The sequence below is a fragment of the Sinocyclocheilus rhinocerous genome, unplaced genomic scaffold (genome assembly GCF_001515625.1).
Source record: "Sinocyclocheilus rhinocerous isolate Xijiao unplaced genomic scaffold, SAMN03320098_v1.1 scaffold955, whole genome shotgun sequence".
Lineage (NCBI taxonomy): Eukaryota > Metazoa > Chordata > Actinopteri > Cypriniformes > Cyprinidae > Sinocyclocheilus > Sinocyclocheilus rhinocerous.
Window position 1 is genome coordinate 240,124 of NW_015646369.1, and position 26,398 is coordinate 266,521.

The window sequence follows — 26,398 nt, forward strand, 5'->3', positions numbered from 1 at the left end:
CCACCCGCTCCTGCCTCCTCCACCGCTGTCGTCTGGGAGCCCCTCTGGGAGCCCTCAGCCCACCATCATTACGGTGCGAGTGCCGTGGGTCTGCCATCCTCCAGCGTCACCACGGCTGGAGAATCCCTCACCTCCGCCTCCAGCCTTCGAGGCCCGGACTCCGCCTCGGCCCGTAGACCCAGCGGCTCCACCTCGGCTCCTAGCTCCCTCACCTCCACCGTCACCCGTCGACCCACCAGCTCCCTCGTCCCTCCGGCTCCGCCTTGGCGTCGACCCGCCATCGCCTCAGAACTCCGCTCCTCCGGCTGCACCTTGTTGCTCCGACCCACCGGCTCTATTGGGCTCCTTCCTCCCACCAGCTCCACCTTGGTCCTCAGTCACTCTGGCTCCAGAAAAGATTCAGTGACTCATTTCTCATCTTAAGCCGTTCATCACTATGCTTTTGACTGCTTGTATTTAGTCTAAATGTATCTGTTCTAGATTAATAATTTCTCTCTAATTAAGATGTTTATTCATTAAACTATCTTCATTGTTCTTGGATAGCACTTTATTTACAATGTCCTTGTTTTTTATTTACTATAGTAATAAAAGTAAATTATGGATAATTACAATCAACCAACTCTAAATCAAACGCTAAACCTATTCTACTACTCTATTTTGCACCTGTATTATATACTGATATCCATTGTAATAATACAGTTGGTAAATAAACACATGAGGAATTAGAGAGCATTAAATGTAGCCTTATCACAAGCAGAGGTGAAAGGTACACTTTGTACACAATACAAAACACCATCATGGTGTAAGATGTAACATAAAGCCCAAATGCACACAACTGATTAAAAAAAAACACACACACACAAAGAAACATAATTATTTAAACAAAATGCAATCAATGTCTCATGCAGTGAATTGTAGAAATATTATCTTATTTTAAGAAGCTGACTCTTTGTCTTCCAAAATCTGTACATTTGACAGTATTTTACTGTAAAATTACTTAAAGACTAATTAGATCTATTATGATTTTTCAACATAACCTAACTAACAGGTTTTACTGTAGCATTTTTACAGTCTTTACTGTTAAAATTACAAACATTTATTACAGTTATGTATTCAATTAGGTTACACTTTCTTTTAAGGTGTCCTTGTTACAATGTAATTATACATGTAAGTACTGAGTAATATTAATTAACTACATGTACTTACTACTGTATATGGTTAGTGTTAGGATTAGGTTTGTCTTAGGGTTACTTGCATGTAATTATGCATAACTAATTACTATTATAATAAGTACATGTAACGTGTAACAAGGAAAATAAATTTTACTCAGCACTTATTTGTGTATTTACACTGTAACAGTGTATCCTGATTTATTGCTTGGGGGTGGGAGGTTAAAATATTTTGTTTCCTTAAATAACTTCACTTGCTACTTTAGATTAGTAGCCTGTCTTTGCTGGTAAGTAGCTACTTTCCAAAAGAGTAGCTTCCCAGTAGATTAACTTCTTCAAATGATGGTTAGCCTGTAGCTTGGGAAGCAACCGTCTCAAAGAAGCTTCCCCAACTGTGGTCCTTGCATATATATTTATGCCAGTAGCTAGAATCTCTCACCGCACATAGCTAGGACCGCTGCTGAGGAGCAGATGTCTGAGGCTTTAAATTAGCATTTCCTATTCATGCTAATGGCTGAACCCTGTTCCCCCCGTGAGGAGAGTTGAGCGTGCTCTCTTCTCCAGAGCACAGTGCATGCTAATAAGAACACACTCCACAATCCCCGCTCTGTGTGTCTTGGCTAATCTTGTTTTATCACCTTTGTTAACATCTCCATGAACAACAGATTTAATCCAGGCAGAGATTACCGTAATGTGACTTCTGCTTTCCCAGATGGAGTCTGCACCCTTCAGTCTATAAACATTTGTATTCCCTGCGGTAGGACAGACAAAGAAGGATGAAGTGAAACGCTACAGATGTAACGGCAGGTTATGGACTGTGCCCGAATGCTTGAAGTGCAGAGGTTGAAAAGACAGCACATCCGCATATAGGACGCAAGCGACGGGTGAACGCGAGAGGTGACCCCTTTTGAGCCCTTGACGCTGTTTGCGTGCAGAGCAGAGTGGAAAGTCAATAGTTGCGGTAGCCAAAGAGACACAAGAAAAACTAGTTCTCCTTTATCTGTGATGATTAATTCTGTTCATCTCAGGAGATTGTCTTCAATCACAGAGCATAAGGTGCCAGTGCTTTGGCCCTGCATTCAGGGAGCAGTGAATTACCTCGTACCAGATTGCCAGACAGCTGTGATAAGACTCAGCTTTGGGTTAATTATCCAATGGGAAGTCAAAGCTCACAATGTGGGCTACTTAACAAGAGGGCAGGGTCACCCTTGGACGAGAGCAGGTAGCAAAGGGAGCACGACAGATTCAGAGAAAAGAGAGCATAAGGCCCTCAAATAGATGTTGGCAACATCTTCGAAACCATTTGATGGAATGCACGTGCAGCAAATGACACGTTTAAGCTGAGCAAGGAACAGATGAGAACAGTGGCTGACCGATAAATGTGCAACACAGTATCTCAACTACACATTTTCCTGAACACGGAAGTCTTGCCTAAATCATACCGGAAAACTGTTTTACATTTCCGGTGCGACTAGTCAAATTAGCCTGATTTCCTAGCTTAAAAAGAAATGGTAAACCTATGAAAATGGCCATAAAAATAAAGGTTCTAAAAAGGGGGATTTGCATTGATGCCATAATGTATTCTTAAGTGTTAAGAATATTTTAAAAAATCTGAAGAACATTTTTCCACTATATAATTCCACTATAAAGAACCTTTTGTGGAATGGAAAGATTCCATGGATGTTAAAGGTTTTTCATACAACCTTTAAAAAACCTTTTCTTTTTACGAATGTAGTGCCGACACTTGCAATGACATGAAGCGGTCCGAGGCTAACTACTTTGATAACAGGTGGGAGTTAATATCCTACACACAGCTTTGGATAGCAGTGAAGTTTTTGATGGCTTTTGTCCACTTTTTTTCTCCTTAAGTTTCTTTTTAAAGGGGTGGTCCACCAGCTATTTTTTGAAGGCTTGATTGTGTTTATGGGTTGCACAGTAACGTGTTCATGCTTTGTTTTTAAAAAAATCACATTATTTATCACATATTTTATCTTCATTCTACACTGCTTTTGTGGTTTGTTAACTTCCTGGTTCCTCCCTCAGAAATTCGCAATGGGCCCAGATTGGTTAGCTGGCCCAGTGTGTTGTGATTCGCAAGTGCAAGTTGTCCGGAACCATCATGCCTCTTTCCATAACGGGTAGTTGCATGCACAGTGTATTGTAAACAATGGCTTCAATATTGCATAATCAATTTAAACCCGAGTCAGACCCAGAGAATATTATTAAAGCCTAAAACCTATGCAAGCATGACTCTTACAGGACATTTAAGAATGGTATGTTTTTTGTTGTTGTTTTTTTTGTGGTTGTCTCATATTTTTAGATACGCTGTTATTTTTAAATGCTACTGCTGTTATCTTTTGATTGAGTTCTTTTGAACTCACATAGATTGAGGAAGCTGTCCTCCATAAAATGTGCAGCGCAGAGAGCTATTTTTGGATTATAATTTTCAGGAACCAAGTTAAAAATACATTTTAACCATTGCTCCCTAAGTCCAGCGTCCCTAGGAAGGCCGAACAAAGAGGCCCTGCAATCGGTGTGAAAATAACATCGTTTGGACGGCACGTCAACAACGCTCTACTACAACAACTCTAAAGTAGCCCAACATGGCCCCACCCCCTCTGTTGCATGTTCCCGGTGATGTCACTAACCCAGGAAATATCTCGTTGTAGTCCCTACCAGCCTTTTGTTGTAAGCCTTAAAAAGCGAATTCTGTAAAAGACAATTTCTCCCTTTGCACTGAACTTTGAGCATCTTACCTTTGCAGATGTTGTTTATGCTTAAACAGCCACATTACACAATAACTAAAATGTAAAAGTTGAAACCGTAATCTATGATCCCCAAGTTGCTCTTTTTGCCCATTAACATGTGGAGACCGGAATAGTTCAACGGAAGCGGCACTCATTGGCTGTTCGGGAAAAATAAGGATATTCAGTGCCAATTATCAGCAAAACAAAACCTGGCTGGCTGTTTTACAGTAGTTCTGAATAAAAGCTGAATTTGAAGTCATGCTAATTGAGATATGACCAGCACATTAATGCCACTGCACAATCATGGCATATGTAAAATTTCACCCTAAATGGTTGATAACTGATGGAGAAACCCAGACTATAGGTAATGGCCAGTAATCATCCTAACTCAGCGTGCACCATTATTATTTTTTTTCCGTGCCCTGACGTGTGGGGTTAAAGTATCACACTGTTGTTGTTCCATTTAGCAGATCACAGAAATTGATTTGCTGCCCAAGGAACGGCCCTTTTCCCGCTCCACTCGTGCAGCCGGGCGGCATTCCGCTCACATAATCAAGGATGAACGTTGTCTGTCTACCCAATCTAGCCCTCGGTCCCAATGGGAGAGGGGACTAGTAGCGAGAAAATCTGCATGAATACTAATTCAGCCTCTCGGCTTTAACAGCTTTCGCAAACCCATCTCAAAGGAATTCACCGAACATGATGTCTTACCATATTAATTACTCCATGGGCATGAAGCGGAAAAAAGAAGCAGAGATCACAGGAAACCTATAAGGAGGGACTTGCTGCTCCAACTTAAATGTGGTTAATTATAATTTGATTTTGTGCATTAAATGGAAGGGCCCAATGGTGTAGAGCGATGCTGAGGGTTCTTTTGCCTACAAGGCTGTGCGCTCTCATCTATATGTTGCCTAACTCACCTTGAACATTGAAGTCTAGCATTACAAATTACTGTTGTATATACACAGCCTACATGTAAATGTACATCAGATCTGTACAAAAACGTTCTTTGTGTACAAAAATTCATGTTCGCAGGAGCCTCATATGAATGTTTTTGGTCATAAAACATGCAACTGTAGCGTGGGGCCAGTAAGGCATTTACCTTTTGGTCACCAAAAAGTTGGTGAGAAAGCCATGAACATTCAATGTTAATCAAAAATTTCAAATAACTTATTACAAGACTCAAAATGCATGCAACTATGCATACACTGTAAAAAGTGATTGTGTTTTTTAAGGTATAAAAAAGTAAAAATGCTGTAAAAATTTAAATTGTTCATAGTTTAGCAGTACGTTTCAGTAACAATAACTGTATTAGATCAAATAAAAATTTTTTTTTACTTTACATTAAAATACGGTTATTTTACGGTGTAAAAGAACATCATATAATTTATAGTGAAAAACGTAAACTGACATTCCCAGAATTTCCCAAGTGACACTCCACGTTTTTTTTTGGTTGCTTAAATAAGGTTTCTTATAATATATGTACATTAGGGGTTTATGTTACATCTAATGTTGTTAAATTAACGTTTATTGAATTGTTTTAGTGTAATGTGTGTCACCAAGAAAGCATTTTTCATTTATGTGTATATAACACTGCGACTTCTATATATTAGCATCTACCTCCTCAGCTTGAGGGAAGGCTTCTTGTGATGAGTTTTGATCCATCAATTGACTTCCTTATCACCACCTGATTTTGGTGGTTGTCAGTATATTGTAATGGTACAAAACAGAGTAGTACTTCAGTAGGATGGTATATTAACATTATATCATAACTGTACATTTAAGGTAATAATATGAAACCTTAAATGTTGCTGTCATAAAGTTCTTTTTTTTGCACTGTAGTTACTGTTCAGTTAATGCAGATAATGTAAAACTTTTAATTTACATCTGTTTTCCTTCATTACAATTTATTGACTAGCATTTAATCTCGTCATAAAGGTTCATCAACAAATTGTTTGGTATACATGTAATTTGCTGCATGATGAACAAAGGTTGCCAAATTAGTGTAACTCACCCAAAGGTCAAAAGGTCAGCTACAGTATCAATTCAGTATACAGACAAAACATTTTGTGAAGAAAACCTGTAGGCTGCAGGCTATTGCATTGTACAATAGTAACAGTATCAATAGTATTGTCTGTTCTACTGTTAGAATTGTCTTCATTAATCGTGCCTTTTGATTACAGAGTGAACAGATATTACAAGAATTGTGAAATTTAAATGAATTTGTTTAGGTAATGTATGTGTATTACCTAATATGATGTAAATCACAGCACTGACATTTTCATTTTCATTCAGCACCAGGACGATTTTAAATTGTCTCTTGCATTGTGAAATGACACATGTATGACCCTAAAACAGCACAAAAACAGGTTTGAATGAATGACAAGCTATGTTACAAGTGTGATTTGTGGATTTCCAAAAACCTGAAAATAGTATCCTAAGCCATTAAAAAAAAAAAAACTTTAAAGTATAAGGAAACAATAAATATTGAATTATTTTGGAATGTTTAAAATTGACACTATGTCTCAACCTGGCATTAGCTATGCCAAGGTCATGGGTTTGATTTGCATAAACTGACCTCCACAGTACAGGTGCATCTCAATAAATTAGAATGTCGTGGAAAAGTTAATTTATTTCAGTAATTCAACTCAAATTGTGAAACTCGTGTATTAAATAAATTCAATGCACACAGACTGAAGTAGTTTAAGTCTTTGGTTCTTTTAATTGTGATGATTTTGGCTCACATTTAACAAAAACCCAAAATCCTGAGCCAAAATCATCACAATTAAAAGAACCAAAGACTTAAACTACTTCAGTCTGTGTACATTGAATTTATTTAATACACGAGTTTCACAATTTGAGTTGAATTACTGAAATAAATTAACTTTTACACAACATTCTAATTTATTGAGATGCACCTGTATATGTGTACACTGGGAAATGCAGGCGCATCACAGGAAGGCTGACAGAGCTGGGTAGTAACTGATTACATGCAATCTGGATTACGTAATTCCAAAAATTAAGGACTTTTTAAAATACTTGTAATCAGACTACAGTTACTTTTTTATGGATTACATGATTACATATTATTCACACAATAGCAATAAATTATTCATAATTTATTGATTCTCCCTAATTCCTCTTTTTCATACTTAAATTTTTCCTTTCTAAAGTAGTCTAAAGTAATTAGTAATTAATTAGTAATATTTACATTTACATTTAGCAGAGGCTTTTATCCAAAGCAACTTACAAATGAGTACAATGGAAGCAATCAAAATCAACAAAAGAGCAATGATATGCAAGTGCTATGTGTAATATGTAAGTGTAATATGCATTGCTAAGGACTACATTTGGACAACTTTAAAGGCAATTTTCTCAATATTTAGATTTTTTTTGCACCCTCAGATTCTAGATTTTCAATTAGTTGTATCTCGGCCAAATATTTTCTTAGGATAAGACAATATTTGGCCGAGACACAACTATTTGGAAAGCTTATTTATTCAGCTTTCAGATGATGTATAAATCTAAATTGAAAAAAATTGACCCTTATGACTGTTTTTTTTTTTTTTTAGTGTTTTATTTTGATTGATTGATTGACTTTAATTTAACATTTTTATGATTTAATTATTAGTTTTTCATTAAACTCACAAACCCCCCTGCAATTCCTTTATGAACCCGTTTGGGAAACCTTGATTACAACGAATGGTATATTTTCTCACTCTTTGTATTTTTATATTGATATGGTACAAGATGATCCTATTTAAATCAATGTGAAAAACGAGATAGGTCAAAAGTAATCTAAAAGTAGTCTGATTTTATTACCTAATATGTGTAATGTAATGGATTACATTACTAACTACAATTTTTGTCATGTAATTTGGAATCAGTAACGGATTACAATTTGTAAGTAATCTACCCAGCTCTGAAATACAGTAGGAACATGCCACAATATACAACACGGTCCAAGAAATAAGACTACTGTCAGATGCGAAGTGATTTCATTGAGGCGATGACATACATATCACACTAAAGATTGTTCATGTAGAAGTGTTTTTCACCTAAAACACTGAAGTACATTTAGTCTTTACAATCCTAAGAAAAAGACTCAATACTGTGCACAGCCCACATTCCCCCAACCCACAAGTCCTATTTGCATATTATAAAATGGCTTTTGCATGGACACTAACAAAACCAGGTAAACTGCATGTTTCCAAGTAAAAGGAGGTTTAATTATCTATATCTGTATGAATCAAAACGTGAAACGTGGGCTTGAATGATGAAAAGCATGGCCTTTGTGTCTTCACTGAACATCCTCAGAAACGCTGTCAGAGAAACCACAGGCGAGTAAATGAATATTTCATTAAGGTCTATTGAAACAGAAGATCAAATGACCTTGTTTTAAATCATTATTCCCTGATAAAAAATAAAAGTGGATAGGGGGAGAGTGGAAGGGACACACTTGAAACTTCAACTTGTCGAATAAGCGTGAATAAATTACACAAACACGCAATATGCAAATAGCACAATTCTGGCATATCATTGTTAATGAGAGTGTTTAACTTCCCTACTTGCTTTCATCTAGGTCTTCCTTTCTTTTATTGTCTGAGATTGTTCCTGTAACAAAAACAGACATGTCTGGCCTTCGCTGCATATCATTCATCGCCAAAACACAAGTTTAGCTTTGGTGCCCAGTGCCGCGAACAATTTAACCACTTATCCAACTTGGATTCAACCTTCTAACAAAGTCTCCATTAAACACGCTGACAGTTTACAGTGGACTGAAGAAAAAAAAAAGTTAATTATGATAACTCTGCGAAATTTACATATTGTGCCTTTAATTAAGCAGCACAAACATTTTCAAGTACTACTAAATTATTATTGTAAATAATAATAACATAATCATAATATAAATTTGAAAAAAGAAAGCAGTTTTGTAGGGCATGAGTATAAAAGTGGCTTTGAAATGTACCGCGTGACATGATGTTGCACACGTACCATGCACAACACTGAAAACAGCTAGATAAAAACAAAGACTTTCTTAATAAAATAAGAAAAGACTTTAATATGTAGATCGGACTGATCTTATTCATCAGATGAAAGGAGATTCAGCAACAGACATCCTAGCTGAGCCTTGAAATCAGGCACTATACGCCATTAAACAGATGATTTAAACCGAGAATGTCTCTGAATCTGAATGCTTTAATGACCTTCCCTGCTGGGAGACCGTTGTGCACGCTTATAAAGTGGCGTCGTACACACATTTTTGCAAAAGAAATCAAAAGCAAAACATTTTCTCTGTTTTGATGCGACATCATTTGCAAGTCGCACTCCGGGTTCGACTTTTTTTTTTATTAGCACATCCGTGGGCCGTAGCGCTCGGAAGGCGGTTCCTTTAAAAAGCGTTTATGGTGTTGTTACGGGCCGGCACAACGTAACTCTCTCACAGAGCTCCCTCCATCACACAAGTATCTGTTGACATGATCCTTAACACAGATATTATGTGAGGGGAGCTTTTTAGCAATCTCCAAATTATGCAGGCGCGTTTCGACGCGTGCGGGTCAAGGCTGGCTGCAGCCATTACAGCTAATGAGTGTGGAGTCCTACTCTAGCAGGTTCGGCCTCATAAAGTTACTTAAAAGCCAACTAATGGAATCATACTGATGGATAGAATGCTGCAGGTTTTGTATCATTACAGGATAACATGCCTCCGTGCATGTTAAATATGATGAAACCAAATGAACTCGGAGTCACAGACAAAAAGACAATCCCCTGTCACGGGCGATGTAGATTATTGATGGCTGGGAAACAGTTCTGGAAATCCGTGCACAGCAATTTTAGTTTGCAATGTTATTTTCAGGTCCATTAGAAAAAGGGTTACAGTCGTTATCACTGATTGGCTGTTTTGGAAAAATAACCGTTATTACTGTAATGATATTGCTGTGTTTGATCAGTGCTCTTTTCAATGCCTAATCATAATTATCTGTAATTTTAACTATCATGTGGAGTCTAAAAATAGCCATTAGAGGGGCATATTATAACAATGAATCGAAGCCAGCACGTCACATGCTTTGTACATTAACACAGACGTCTGTGGCTATGATGCAAAATGTATAAAAACTAACTTGCCATCCCCCAAGAATCAGCCAGAGAGCATAAAAATGTGCGCACATTTGCAAAACAGACAAATCCTGAAGTGGACTTTGCAGCGCGCATATCGTCGGTCAGGGAGACGCCCGGCGTCGCGTTCGGCTGACAAAATCGATTTTCTACCGCCACAAATACAGAGAGCGTTTGTTTCTATATTGAGATGAGCACAATGTATTTTGTCCTCCTAAATGGGCCAGGGGTACTTGAGTGAGTTCAAAGGTGTTTCAGCAGCATGCAGAGTGGCCATTGTGCACTGGCTTTTCATAGGAGTTGACTCAGAGCATTCCACTCCAACTCACCGCCAGGTACCTGCAGCATCTAAAATGCGTAATATTCAACACAGTGCAAAGGAATCACTTTAAAAACCAAGTTTAATCTATTTCAACCAGGTCCAAGTGTTGTTCAGCTAAAGAGATTCAAGCAGGGTTAACACCGACATGTTTTGAAAACTCTTCACAGTCTTTGGCCACAATAAAGAGGATGGCTCTTTTTTGTTTTCGTGGAATGTCGCACTCATTCCTCAGTGAAGATTTTTGTTTGTTTTGCGATCGTATAAAGGCATCTCTTTCAAACATATTAACTGCTCATTGAAAAAAATAAAAAAACGAGTGTGAGCTCTCAAAAGAGAAATGTTAATCATAAAAATCATCAAAGTCATGGCTGCTGGTGTTGCGGGACTGAGGACGCAAGGCCATTTCGATCTCAGAATTGCTGTCATCTGATTCTCCCCAAAATGCTGCAAGCAAAAATATATATGTACACCATTAACATCTGTTGCAGTAAGGAGGCAGAGATGAATTTGCCCATGAACATGATATAAAATGATAAAAATAAAAAAAATATAAAAGTAAATAATTCCACAGAAAGAAAAAAAAAATTAATAACTTTTGGGTGTTGTACAAAATATAGAGACCAAAATATAGATAACACACATAGTAACAAGACACACACTATTAAGATTTTTTTGTGAAAGAAGTCTCTTATGCTCACTAAGGCTCTATTTATTTGATCAAAAAATTCAGTAATATTGTTAAATATTATTATAATTTAAAATGTCTGTTTTCTATTGTAATCTACTTTAAAATTTAATTTATAGCTGTGATCAAATCAGTATCATTATTCCAGTCTTCAGTGCATGCTGCTCAATAAACATTTCTTATTATCATCAGTGTTGATAAAAGTTGTGCTGCTTCATATATTTTGGAAACCGTGATACCCCAAACCTTTGAATGGTAGTGTAAGTAAAAAACACACACACACACACACACACACACACACACACACATATATATATAAGCTATTTATGTTTACTTACCTATTTATTAAAGAATCCTGAAATAAAAGTATCATAGTTTCCACAAAAAATATTAAGCAGCAACAACTCTTTTCAATATTGATATATTAATAAGAAACATTATTAATAATGTTTTCTGAAGGTGACATTAAAGAGTTACGGCTGCTGAAAATTCAGCTTTACCATCACAGGAATACATTACATTTTAAAACATATTCAAAATAGTAAAGAGCTATCTTAAATTTTGATAATATTTCACAATGTTGCTGTTTTTACTGTATTATGGATTAAATAAAGGCAGTCTTAGTAAGCATAATTATTCCAAACGTTTGACTGGCAGTGTACTCACAGAATGTAGGCAGTACAGTAAACAGTTCGCGAGTAGTAGTGAATCTTAATGTGGATTGTAAGCATTAAAATAAAGAGATATCTGAAAAGTTGTGCTGCTTCATATATTTTGGAAACCGTGATACCCCACACCTTTGTGTGGGAGTGTGTAAAAAAAACACACACACACACACACACACACACACACACACATATATATATAAGCTATTTATGTTTACTTACCTATTTATTAAAGAATCCTGAAATAAAAGTATCATAGTTTCCACAAAAAATATTAAGCAGCAACAACTCTTTTCAATATTGATATATTAATAAGAAACATTATTAATAATGTTTTCTGAAGGTGACATTAAAGAGTTACGGCTGCTGAAAATTCAGCTTTACCATCACAGGAATACATTACATTTTAAAACATATTCAAAATAGTAAAGAGCTATCTTAAATTTTGATAATATTTCACAATGTTGCTGTTTTTACTGTATTATGGATTAAATAAAGGCAGTCTTAGTAAGCATAATTATTCCAAACGTTTGACTGGCAGTGTACTCACAGAATGTAGGCAGTACAGTAAACAGTTCGCGAGTAGTAGTGAATCTTAATGTGGATTGTAAGCATTAAAATAAAGAGATATCTGGACAATGTGCTGGCAGCTGCCTTTAACACCAGACACCACATGTTTTTAATATTTTAGCCATTTGTACAGCGGTCTTACCCTTTGACTGGACAGCAGAGAAAGCTTTACTTTCTGCAGTCTTCCTGTGAGAAATGAAAAAAAAAAAACAAGAGATAAGACTACACATATGTAATAACAATAAAATTTTGTTTCACAACATAAAAGCACAAAGAAGAAAAAAAAAAAGAAACCTCAAAAATGTTTGAACCTCATCATACAATCGGTAAAACACATTTGTCATCGCTCAACATCAATTCAGCCGCAACACACAAAATGCTCCAGGAAGCAATCATCTCTTACCAAAACGTCGTCTTTTCTTTCAAAGGTACCCAACCAAACCCTGAAAAACATAATTTCCCCTTAGATGGGGCGAGTGGCCAAATAAACTTCCTTGACTTCTTTTCTAATGGTGCTGAAGGACCCGGTCAGGGCTCTCTATTCATAAGTGGACTGAGCGCCGGGTTGCCGGGTTCCCATAGCATCACTGATATCTCTATGTAAATGCATGACCCCTGACAAGCCTTTGATCTGCATTGATGCATATGCAAAAGCTCACGCTACTTTTCATACAGGCTTCCTTCTTCATTTACATCAGCACAGGGCTATTCAGATCAACAATGACAACAATGACATCTTCATCTTCACCCTCATCCTCACCCTCCATGTCTTCATACATCCATATCCTTGATTTCGTTTTCACGTCCATGTACTTTAAAGGATTCTGGGAGTAAGAGTAAGAATATTTAGTTTCCCTTTGATGCATTTGGATGAATAAACCAAACGCCGATTGTATGTGTATTCACGTGTGTCCCGCCGACCCGACGGCAAATTCAGTCATGTGCGCACAACCTTGACACTGACCAAAGGAGCTGTAAAGATGTAGTTGAACTCAATTAGGCTGGCTCTCATAAAATTCAGCTTAGCTCTTTTGTTTCCAGAGCATCTCTGCACAAAGTACGACATTTCATAAATTCTATTGATGCATGCATGCAATGCAGATGGCTATGATCAGGGTCAGAACGAACAAGTTACATAAATCACCTTTGGCTCAATAAGAATACAACTCCAAACTCATAAAACACAGAAAATCAAAGTTACAGTAGACAGATACAAAAAGTACCACAGATGCATTCACTCCCAGGGTCAAAGGACGTGACTGACATGAAGCCCGTGAAAAACCTTTCTGAAACAGATACTGGCAGCTAAATTCTTTTTCATCAAAGTTTACAATATATAGTAGACCGATCGTGAAGGTTACTTTGATGGCTTTAGAACAGGGGTCGGCAACCTTTTCGGCATGACGTGCCATTTTTTAATTCTCTGGTTAACCACTGTGCCAATACCACCCCACCCCCCCTCCTTTTTAAATACATTCTGTATTTATACAGTACATAAATATTTTTAAAAGATACAATAAAAAACAATAGGCCTTTTTGATTTATGCAAATAGTTTCTGAAGATTTTTTTCATAAATTGTTTTTTAAACTTTTCAAAAGTTTCTTGAATAACAGATATACAGTGTGACCGTACTGAACACCACTGTATGTATGTGTGACAAGGCCAATGCATTAAAACCATTCAGTTTAATCTCCGTTCTATATTAATGCGCTGCTTTAATTGATGCGCGCGCGCGCACACACACACCACTCGCATAGAGATCTGAGATCGCGCTGTGCAAAAAGTAACATTCAGAAGCTCATAAACTTGTTGTCAGCGCTGCCACGCGACTTTTATTAATCTACTGAATCGCTACATTATATTTATCAGCAACGAGGGGGGTCAATTCGCTGTTTTTTAAGTAACTAAACCCAGCTTCATTGTTTGTAGAGAGAGACACAGAGGCAGACAATTTACACATCTCTCTCTCTCTCAAAATGGCCATATTTGAGAAAATAAATAGAGTATTTTGCATCACTGAATATAGCTGTCGGCAGTGTTGGGGAAAGTTACTTTTAAAAGTAATGCATTACAATATTGCGTTACTTCCTAAAAAAGTAACTAATTATGTTACTTAGTTACTTTTTATTGAAAGTAAAGCGTTACGTTACTTTTGCGTTACTTTTTAAATCTGGGCTGGGCTTGCTTGTTTGCTTTTAATATAAAAAGTTTTATTTTTGGCAAATGTAAAAGCCAAAATGTAAATTCACGTCTGTACAGTAGAACGCAGAAGAAGAAAGTTCAACACTCTTCAGCAATAAAAGAAGAAATGTTAGTTTATCTTGTGTAATTTTTGCTTACTAGTATGGTTGAATAGGATCATCGAAGGTCAGCAGCAAATTGGTTAATAAAATGGGATTAAATACATAAAGAATATTTGTATTATTTAACATATTTAATTATTGCAGCTTTGCGTCATATTCTGAGTTGCTTTTAACTGTTTGTTTGTTTGTTTTTATTTTGAGGAAAACTAAATCTTTTTTTTTTTTTGTGAGTGAGATGAATTAATGCATGTTCACATTTATTCTAGAACTAAAGTAACATCTTACTCCCGATTTCTTTCAACATGGGGACAGGAGAGCCTTCAATCAATAAATGGGAAAAAAAGTAACTGGCGTTACTTATTTGAAAAAGTAACTCAGATATTTTCTTGTAAATTAAAAAGTAATACGTTACTTTACTAGTTACTTGAAAAAAGTAATCTGATTACGTAACTCACATTACTTGTAATACGTTACCCCCAACACTGGCTGTCGGCCATTTAACATTTCTATCGTAAAACATATTTTTAAAAGTTGACTAAATGATTAAATGATTTGCAGCTTCATCTTACTTCGCTCTCTTTAACGTTAAACTGACACTTCACGCTCTGCTTCTGTGAACAGTAAACCCCACCTACTTTGATTTGATTGGCCATCTCAGTAATTTTGACATTGACGAGCGCCGTTAGACCGCTGAGGCTTTGATCTGAAGCGCCTAGCGGTTGCCTGCGCATCTGTAGACTAGCCCAAGTTAATTCTCTCACTTTAATATTATTTATAGCTCCTAACATGCTGTGTGACTATGAGAAGTTATTACCTCAAAATGTACGTCAGTATGCAGTTTTCCCTATTGCTCGCGTCCCAGCGATTATCCCTATCGTGCCGTAGGTTGCCGACCCCTGCTTTAGAAGAAGCAAAACCCAAGAAAGGCGAAGAAACATACTATTATGTGTGCAGTCTTGCAAACCACAACAATGCAGACAGTAATCATCCTCTTGCTCAAATTGGCCATTTAAGGTGGACTGAGATCAGTCTTTATTAAATATGATCAGCAGATATTTGGAGATATTTGAGATTTGTGTTGCATAGACAGCATGATGGGAGCACATTCAAAACACGTATCATGAGCATTAGAAATACTTTTGTGTAGCATAATTTGTTATAGTATATTTATTATACTTATTGTTTAGCTGTGTTTTTTTTCGTATACTGACTGACAATATAATTTTGGTAGATTTCACATTCTTCTTGCATTAAAAAAATTAATTATTATTTATTTGGTAAGCAGCTGCATAATACATGGACAGACCGATTGTACATTATTTCTCACATACACTACCTTATTTTAAAAAGTTACCAATACTGCATTTATTAGATCCAAAATATAATACAGCAAAAACTGTATTTTTGTGAAATATTACTACAATTTAAAAGAACAGGTTTTTATTGTACCATATTTTATTTCTGTGATGGCAAAGCTAAATTTTCAGCACCATTACAGCATCCGAAGGATCAAGTGTCACATGATCCTTCAGAAATCATTTTAATATGCTGATTTGCTGCTTACGAAACATTTCTTCTTATTGTTATCAATGTTGAATACAGTTATGCCGTTTCATGTTTTTATAGAAGCCGTGATACATTTTTCTGAATACTTTGATGTATAGAAAGTTCAAAATATTATATTTGAAATTAAAAATAACTTAAAACATGTCTTCAAAAAATCTTTATGACCACAAATGGTAGTGTATGCTTATTGCATGGTATTATCTATTTATTTATTTTGTAATCCAGGAGTACGTTTTGTCATGTCCTAGTATATAAGCTGACACTATAGGAATTGCTGATGAGAGTTTGACATAAAGGACATTTTTTGAATAACGATTACATTGATGGGTCATGCTTAAAAAAGCTTTATGGGATTTATGAAAATTAAATACTAAACTGTCTGCAAAAATGAATAAACTAACAAACAAACATCTTGTGTCCAATTTTCCATCTCCCTTTCAAATTGAAATCTGAAAATAGGGAGGCCTTTCTCTTTCCCAGCAGCGAACGCTAAAGCTAAATTTGAGGGATTTTTCCCCCTTTAGTGATGATGAGCTCAATAATAAATACATGTTTGGGTGGGTAAATAGGGCTATTCTTTTATATAACTTGCTTGCCATGGGAATACTCTATCAGCTGGGCCACTTCAGACAGTGACGAGTCTGATTTCAAGACACTATTATCATAGAGAGCTGTGAATGCCACTGACCCTCCTATCTAATATTCCATTTCCATAAACATTTATGCCAGTTCATCTTGCACTGAGGTTCACTTAATTGAGGCAACGAATCTGAATATGTAAGACAGGGCTGGCCACTGTTTGGCTGCGTCTCATACACAGAGGTGAATGTAATGTGTAAAATGATGCAAATTACTGCTTTGACGGCAACCTCTCTCTATTTCCCTCCGCACCGGCGTTTACTTTTTCCGCTTTCCCTCTGTTCCACGTTGTTTTGAGCATTTGGATGTATTTGCGATATTTGATGAAAAGTGCCCCAGTGCGTTTTTAGGCAAGCATTTGATACATTAATATATGGGGTGTGTGGGTTGTTGTTATGATATCTATGAGCTATGAATAAAAGACGTCTCTCGGCATCCTATGCAGCAATACGCTTCGTGTAAATAGACTGCGGTTAGGCTGCGTTTGTTGTCTGGGCCAAGTTATTTTCATAATACCTGTGATCACGTACGATTATAGCTCTGCGATTATATTTGATGAAAGTGTATCATAGTGATATTGTTCCTTTTGAAATAGTCTGTTTATAAAGTAAAACAAAATGCATGCGTGTCATGTCAAAAATCGCAGATATTCCCTTATATTAAAAAAAAAATGTAATTTATTGATTAAATAGATAGAGATAGATAGATAGCCAAGCAGACACATGCTTAAAAAGATTTTTGAACTGTTGCAGCATGTTTTACAAGAAAATACTGTCCACTTATTTCCATGTTCCACGTTTAGACAATTCATTGTAAATAATTGTGAAATTAATAGCAATTTGAGTGCAAATTGTCTCTACACCAATTTTATTTTTCAGTCTATAAGTATAAAAGGATCTATACCTATCATGAGAATATAGCATATGAATATAAACATCTATACGCCTCCACAGCTATGCTAATAGAAGGCGCTCTTTGGATCAGAGTTTGTGCAAGGTAGCAGTAGCACCTCCTACACTGGTCTAAGCTGTGACCCACAGCAGCACTGATTTACCATTGATTAGACCCCTGAAAGAGCCAAGAGCTGTGGAGTGAGGTAATGATTCAGAGCAGCAGAGAGAGCGCCCTCTACTTGTCACCGGCTGCCACTGTCACGGTACCAATGGCTGGGCTAAATATGAGTTCCCTCTGCTGGCCAAGAACCAGAACTGCAGGACAACAGGCTGGGAGGCTTTTCTATTTATTTGTGGTTGTGTACACAGACAGCACCTCAAGGGAACTGGGTCACTGCATTTATTGCCCTTTTTTTTAACTCTGGTATTAATTTAGTATCACAAAATGAGGACCTCACCTCGGAAATAAAGAAAGTGTCATTTTTGGCTCGGTGAATTAAATGTTGTTATGCGTACAGAGGATATTCTTTTTTAGTAGACAAAAGCAGGTGGACATAGAGAGGCACAAAGAAAGAGAGTGACCCCCACTGGCTACTGCTGCTTATTGCTACCCCCGTTACCCCCACCCCCCCCCGCACACGCTCATTCACTGGTGCACGGCTGAAGACACACTCACCAGTGTTATTTTAGTTGACTAAAATCATAAAAGGGAAAAAAAATGTGTTACTTGAATTAAACAATAACTACGAAACAAAATATTCAAAAATAATAATTTTAGCTATTTGGCAGATTTGTATTTCTCATTGCAATATTTCTAGTTTTAATTTAGTTTAATTTGATGTACTTAAACTAAAACTGAAATAAAAATGAATAAAAACAATATAGATCATCTAGACAAAAATATGAAAATAAAAAATTAGTAGTATCTCAATGACACAAAACATTTGTCAAACTAGAACAACTCTTACAAGGGTGTGTAAAAGTGTGGACTATAAATCCTGCTGGAGTTACACAAGCATTTGTTTTCCTCAATGCGAGAAGCTGATGAAATATTGGTTAAGATGTTATACAAACCCACTACTAATCCTAACCTTTTATTTTTCATAAAGCAACAGTGGGGACATTAAGAAACAGCGAGCGAGCGAGATCTGCGCTACATGCCTGCAGTAGCAGAGGACACGATAGCGGCTGAAGAGGAGGAAGCTGTGGCATGCAGCCTTAAACAAAGCGCAGGAACAAGAGGTCTTTACATGGAGTGCAGCTGCTTATTCCAGCACTCTCCTTCCTGAATCACTGCAGCACACAGGCGTAACAAATACTGCCTGGTCCGTCAGCACAGCCTCTGAATTATAACACAATAAAACGCTGTGTTCGATAAAAGTATTTCGCAGTAAAAACGGCACGCTGACGAGAGCGCAGGGAAGGGAATAAAAAATTTTTTTTTTTTAAAACGGGGGTGGATATGAAAGACCCCAATTCTCTTCAGTGCCATAATAGTGAAATGAACACACATAAATGTGTTAAGAGTATCTCTTTGCATCTTGTATAGACTGCATGTATTTAATCTGGAAAGCTTATTATGGGCGAGTCATTGCTATGCAAAGCAGCGCCTGACGCTTTTCTCTGGTCTTTTCAGCCCAGCGCAGTGTTTGGCCAATAGGCCTGGCCCCCGCCTCTCATTGGGCATTCATAACATGCAACATTTGCACAATGTATCTCTCAAAGACTGCTGAATAGGGGGCCTTAATACTCATGTAAACAACTGCAAACCAATTACTTAATGAATCAGCCTCACACATAATGAGGAGGTGCACAAAGGCCCATAAATGAATTTTTTGCACCAAAGCCCTGGCTTTAAACTCCGATTCTTCAGCTATGGTCTCGGCTTAAGAGCAAAATCATAATTACGGCTAAGAAAGAGAGGCACTTGATTTATTTTATTTTGCTTTATTACTATTTTGTCGGGAGTTTTGGTCTGAACCAGAAGGTCTTTTAATGTGCCCATCGGCTCAGTGACAGAATGACAGCAGTAAGTGACGGAGACGAGAGAGCGAGAAAGCAGAGAGGACGGGGGAACAGCACATGTAGTGTTCTACTGGTGCTCGAGTGCAGGGTACTTGTCGAGGCAATAAAGCGCAAGAAGTGACTGGCAGAAGAGGAATTCTTCAACACAGCACAAAAAAAAGTGCCACACAAAATTTTACCTGAAAGCAAAGCAAATGCACCAATGCTAACCTTCATCTTTTGCTGTGAGCTTTAAACAACCTCTAACCCTCCACAAGCGATGGCAAGTCTCCGGCAGGGTTCTCTCAGGAGCTCTGTAAGGTTCTGGGATGATCCAAAAGCATCTCGCACTAGAGACAGCTTATGTTTATTAATGAGGCCATTCATTGGGCAGACTGTGGCATCCATCAGAGTGCTCTATCAGAGAGTGCGATCATTATACCTTTCCTCTGCAAATAGTGTAAACTAGCTGAGAGAGAGCGAGGGGAGGTGGGCAGAGTGGGCATAAAGAATGGGCAGAAGAGACAGAAAAGAAGAAAGAGGGGGGAAAAAAAAGACGCAGACACAGGGAGGGAGACTTTCGTCCCTTGTGTCAGCGTGATGCTCGGAAAAGCATGTGAAATCAGAGACGATTACTCTTCTCGAGGTTCACCCATCCATTACCTGCCCTAATGGATTGACGGAGGAGAGGCGCTGCTGGGAGGGCTGCGTGTCTTAGCTGATTGTGTGAACTTGTGTTGATGTGAAAACCTAAATATTGTACCCTCAAGATCCTTTTTCATCATTCAAAGTCCTGATTTACTGAAGCAATCAAATAATGCCGATGATGAGAGAGGAAGCTCTGAATGAAAATACAGCTTGACTGATGCCTCCCACGTGAACTTGTGTTAATGATGCTAAGAGTGTTTCAAGGACAAACACATTGCTTTTTTATTTTATTATATATATATAATTTTGTGGGTACTTACCGGCTATTTTGCATTAAAGATTCCCGGAGCGCCTCAGACCTCTCCAATTTGTTGATGTCTTTGGATAAGAAATACATAATTTAAATAAAAAATCTGACCATGGACCACAAAACCATTCATAAGGGTCAATTTCTCGAAATTGAGATTTATACATCATCTGAAAGCTGAATAAATAAGCTTTCCATTGATGAATGGTTTGCTAGGATAGGACAATATTTGGCCGAGATTCAACTATTTGAAAATCTGGAATCTGATGGTGCAAAAAAATCAAAATAATGAGAAAATCGCCTTTAAAATTGTCCAAATTAAGTTCTTAGCAATGCATATTACAAATCAAAAATTAAGTTTTGATATATTTACAGTAGGAAATTTACAAAATATCTTCATGGAACATGATCTTTACTTAATATCCTAATGATTTTTGGCATAAAAGAAAAATCAATAATTTTGACCCATACAATGTTTTTTTGGCTATTGCTAAAAATATACCCCAGCGACTTAAGACTGCTTTTGTGGTCCAGGGTCACAAATAAGGGAAAGGGTGTGCTATTATTACACATTTATACTACAATATTAAAAATGCATTATATGCATATATACACAATTTTGTAATGCATTTAGAAATAGCATATATTTGTCTGATAAAACACAGATAATATTTACTATGAATAACAGTCAACTCTCCAGATGTTTTTAAATGTAACTGGGTTGAATAGGCATTGTACATGTAGTTTAAAAGAGAAAGGGCTATTTATGTACATACATTCTTATAATTAAAAAGTGATTTACAATTAGGGGCAATAGAAAAAAAAACATGTTCGTTTATGGTTATCTGCCAATATCTGGCAATTATGGTGCTGGTACTTTAGGCCTGAGGTGCGGGAAACAAATGAACTTGAACTTTTTAGGCACAAATGGCACAGTTTCCTAAGAATGGGCCATTTAAAAATAATTATTTACAAACACACTCTGGACAAACAACCTGCAAACTCTCCAGCAAAATTTAATAGTTACAATAAATGTAACAATTCAACTTTAGATCATTTTCTATTATTTTCCTTTACCTGACGGCTCAGAATCCTCCTCTGAGTCACTCCAGTGCCTCTCTTGTGCCACAGACTGTTTAAGCAGCTGATATTCCTTGGTCTCTATAGAAAAAAAATACAAAATGTGAAAGCAGCTAGTCAAATATTTACTAAAGACCTCGACTTCCAACTTTCCAGAGCCCTGATGTTTGATGAACCAACATCAGCTCTTTAAGGCCACTGATGAGCAAAGAGAGGAGGTGAAAAACAGAGTGAGTGAGCACTAAACTATTGATCTAATCCAGACGCACATAGACGGGCTGCTGTCTCCGGAAAAAAAAAAAAAAGAGCCCGCCGGCTTTTGTGTTGCCACACATCTTATAGGATTCCATTCAAAACTCTCAGTCTTTCATGTTCTATAAACTTTGGAAATTGAGATCTTTAACCAGTGAGCATTCAAGCTTAAAATATTTTTGAAAACGAGCCCTGGAAAACAAAAGTATGAGTTTTAAATGCTGAAAGCAAACGGGAAAAAAAAAATGCAAAGTGGTTACGCTCCCAAAGACAAAATACTTTCCAGCATCTCGTTATCCTGATATCTGCAGTATGGTATGTAGTTTGTTTCTTCCGGTGTAATGACTGCAAAATATAGGCATCAGTAGCATGTAGAAAGAGCATCTAAAGATTTCCTTTTTGTCCGCCATATACATAAAACACTATTGTGCGTGCCGGCGCTTTACCAACATGGAGACGGCGGAAGGCCAACATTCGGACGCTGTTTCCACTGATGATTGCAAAGTGATGTAATACGAAAGGCAACAGAACTCAACGCAGTCTTCATTAGCCGCCTGTAAACAGCTCATAAGCAGCCAGGGACAGCAGAGGCGGTTTTCTACTACCATAATTGCAGCTCAGAGAGACGATGGAAGAGCGAGACAGAGGAGAAACGAGAAAGAAAAGAAAGAGAAAAAGCTGGGGAAGGGGGGTGGGGAGCTTTTTGAATCGGAACAGCAGGACTGATTAAAAGGGAGAATGAAGGCTGGCTGGCTTTGTCAGAAATGAGATTTGGGCAAAAGTGTATTCTCACGAGGGTCAGAGCTCTGGCATCCTGCGAGTACTCGAGGTCCCCTCTTCCTTCATCAGAACGGAGCCACCGAGCTGATGCTTCTCTGCTTTGGCACTGGAAATGAGCCGTTCATGTGCTTTGCCTGCTTTTGGGGAGTCCCTCTCAGTTTCTCTCTCTGATCTAAACTGTCTGGCCGAGCACGGCTCTTAACACCTGTGCGTATTTTAACAGGCTATTCATCTGAAGCCGGAAAAACTGATCTTTGCAATAAGCAGAATTTGTAAATGCATAAAAGTGCCAGCTAAGTGGAAATGTCAAACAAGCCTACTAACCTTGTGTTCCAACAGTTTGCTCATTTGTTGTGGAAGGCCTGGCGGGCTTGATTTCCACACTGTCATCCAGAAGAGAGGGCAAGCTGCAAGAAGATGACGGCTGATGGTTCTCGGATTCGTGGGTCAGAAGCCTCTTCAACAGCTCCGCTGCCTGGATGACAAAGAGACGACTTGTCTTTATTTCAGGGTTCCACCACCTAATATTTCCAGTCATGCATGATTAGAAAAAATGATATTTCACAAAAACGAATCCTTTTGCAGGCCTGTAAATCGCAGTTTTGAAATCCCATGATATTTCCAGATCACGTTATTCATAATGATATCAATATGTGTACAGTGTCCAGATTCAGCCTGACTAGATTGAATGTGCTTTTTGTTTTTAATGTTTGGAATTTGCTAAAAACAACAACAACAACAACAAAACATGTAGGATTCCCGCATAGAATCAGCAGCACCCACTGAATGTCTGTTAATTAAACATTTTGGCAGTACTATTTAACACATTTTACCATGTATTTGAATTTAAAAATCTCATCTCCAGAATAATTTTCTAGCAAAAATCAGTGCAGAAAATATGCAGATTCCATCTGAGCCACTCACTGCTCAGCCTCTCATCTTTTCACATACAATTCTACAAGATCTGAGGGCTGATACCACAGACAATGCACTGCATGAGGGAAGCCAGTGACTGACTTTAAAAAATAAAAAATAAAATCGTTATCTTTATTCAAAGCTCTGCTCTCAACTTAAAACTGCTGTTAAGCAATATTACAAAACACTAATATTGCTACGTCTTTGTAAACTGTTAGTAAGATTGTCATCCTCGGGTCAGATCCTGAGATCAGAATTTAGTTTCTCTGCATGAGATACAGAACAAACAGAACAACTGAAATATACATGAGCAATATATAAACCACAACTATAAAGCAAGCCAAATAGTCACTATGCAAGTAAAAAATGCTGATAAATTCTGTGCTGTGTCAAGAGAAACTATCAGAAATAATGACAAGGAAAGGAGGTCAAATGTCCACCATTATCACATCCTAGCAATAGATTCACACATCAGAGGCCAAATGCCACATAACACAGCCTTATAACAACAGGAGAGTAACACCAACCCCATGACCTCATTTTAACAAAAAAGAAAAGAACTTTATAAAGCTGGAATTTATAGCAGGGCTGCTCTAGGAAAGACCCATATACATTTACAGGGTGAGGTCATTTTACTGGGCCAGCTGCATCATATTCTAAAAACATTATTTTCTCGTAATTATTACATATTTCCGGGATAATAATGCCTCCATATTCACCACTACAGACATTAAAAAGTGGTTTTATGGACACTAACATGAATCACTGAAACTTTAAGGGCATTTTCAGCAATGCTGAAGTAGATTTCCATTTTAATTAATTAAGAAAGTTTCCTGCTGTAAACAGTTAAGGACCCGTGGAAGAAAGAAAGAACGAAAGAAAGTAATTGGTTACGTCGCAGTGTTGGAAATATTTCTGTTTAAAACCATGAAGGCGAGCCAATGGATATCACACAAGCAACGATACGTGCAAACTTTGTGCAAGAGTTATGCTGGTGAACATCTTAATCTCAGTCAATTTACTATGCAGAAAGTGAAAGTACAAACGGAATGACGGAGTAACGGAGCTTTCGGCATCTGACGCGCATATTCTCTCAGAGACAGCGAGAGACGAATCTACTTCAACATATGCTGATAACGGTATATAGCTAACTGTTTTAATTTATTCCCTTAATATTTCTCTTATGGCCCGTACATAATGAAAAAAAATGAGAAGAAACATACTGTATTTCATGTTAAACAGGTTGTTTTTGAAAGTCGGTGCTTGAAATAACGTAATTTACACCGCTGGCGCAAATTAATTGAAATCTTGATTTAATAATAAAAGTAACTTCATAATAATAATAGGCCTAATAAAATAGCTAACTGTTTTAATTTATTCCCTTAATATTTCTCTTATGGCCCGTACATAATGAAAAAAAATGAGAAGAAACATACTGTATTTCATGTTAAACAGGTTGTTTTTGAAAGTCGGTGCTTGAAATAAATGCTTATTTTATTGATGACTGCAGTGTTAATATTTTAATTATAGGTCTATAATTCATTGTACAATAGACCTGTTTTAAAAGACTTTTTTAAAAACATTTTAATCAAGGAGTAAATAGCCTAATCTTTTGTTATCCTCGCAGCGCGTCAGTTATGCCGTAATTTACACCGCTGGCGCAAATTAATTGAAATCTTGATTTAATAATAAAAGTAACTTCATAATAATAATAGGCCTAATAAAATAAGAATGTAACAGGCCTACATTAATTGGAAATGCCAAATCCTCTTAATATTGCCAATAATTGATGTTTTTGACAATATATCTGGCTATCGTCAATACAAGATCGTCTTTCGATGCAACCCAGCAAGGGGAGATGATCGCAGGCATAGATATATATATACATATCGTTGCCTGTTATGTCATTTGGGCTGTCTTTTTGAGCACAGTGGCACTGAGAAAATTATATTTTACACATTTTAAGCTCTTTTATTTTCCAAATGTAATAGGATTAGTCCAACGAATCGTTCGGTTTGTAATGCGTACCGAACCAAAAGCCTCGTACCGAACGGTTCAATACGAATACGTGTATCATTACAGCCCTAATAGATAGATTTGACTAAAATAAGTAATAAACACAATTTATCACCACAAAATGATTTAGACAATTTAGACTATGGCTGTAGACAGTTCACCATATTATATAACAGGTCTGTGCCAATAATACTTGCAGTATTAAAAAAAACTAAACTAAACTGAGACTGAGAAATGATTGTGAAGCAGAAATCAGGTAAGAGCGATACCTTCTCAGTGTAGGTGGCATTGCTTGGCACTAGGAGTGGAGTGACGAGCTGGATGATGTGGTCAACGCTGAGGATTTTCTGTTGCTGAAGCAGTAAGAAGTGTCTGAAGCAGCAGTCCCACAGCAGAACACTTTCAGCTGACAGACACGACCTGCATGCCCAAACCAGGACAAACAAATGTAATACAAACACACCCGCATTCATATACATCACAATCAAATAATGGCAAAAAACATTAATATATATTGTATGTGACTCTAGAGCACAAAACCAGTCTTAAGTCGCTGGGGTATATTTCTAGCAATAGCCAAAAATACATTGTATGGGTCAAAATTATTGATTTTTCTTTTATGCCAAAAATCATTAGGACATTAAGTAATTTTGTAAATTTCCTACTGTAAATATATCAAAACTTAATTTTTGATTAGTAATATGCATTGCTAAAAACTT

General features: G+C 37.1%; 1 protein-coding gene across 2 annotated transcripts in view; it reads right to left on the reverse strand.

Moving 5' to 3' along the window:
• Window positions 1-10,455: 10,455 nt before the first annotated feature.
• LOC107707665 (centrosomal protein kizuna) overlaps window positions 10,456-26,398 on the reverse strand; it is a 34,043-nt gene continuing 18,100 nt past the window's right edge. The window contains exons 9-14 of one of the 2 annotated variants that reach the window (XM_016511744.1): window positions 25,949-26,099; window positions 23,073-23,223; window positions 21,714-21,797; window positions 20,650-20,707; window positions 12,418-12,461; window positions 10,456-10,799 (exon numbers count right to left, since the gene is read on the reverse strand). In XM_016511744.1, coding sequence (XP_016367230.1) covers window positions 10,696-10,799; window positions 12,418-12,461; window positions 20,650-20,707; window positions 21,714-21,797; window positions 23,073-23,223; window positions 25,949-26,099 — 592 coding nt within the window. In that variant the 3' untranslated portion in view covers window positions 10,456-10,695. Of the gene's footprint in view, window positions 10,800-12,417; window positions 12,462-20,649; window positions 20,708-21,713; window positions 21,798-22,716; window positions 22,954-23,072; window positions 23,224-25,948; window positions 26,100-26,398 lie in introns of those variants that run through there. The other variant, XM_016511745.1, reaches the window with a different exon arrangement.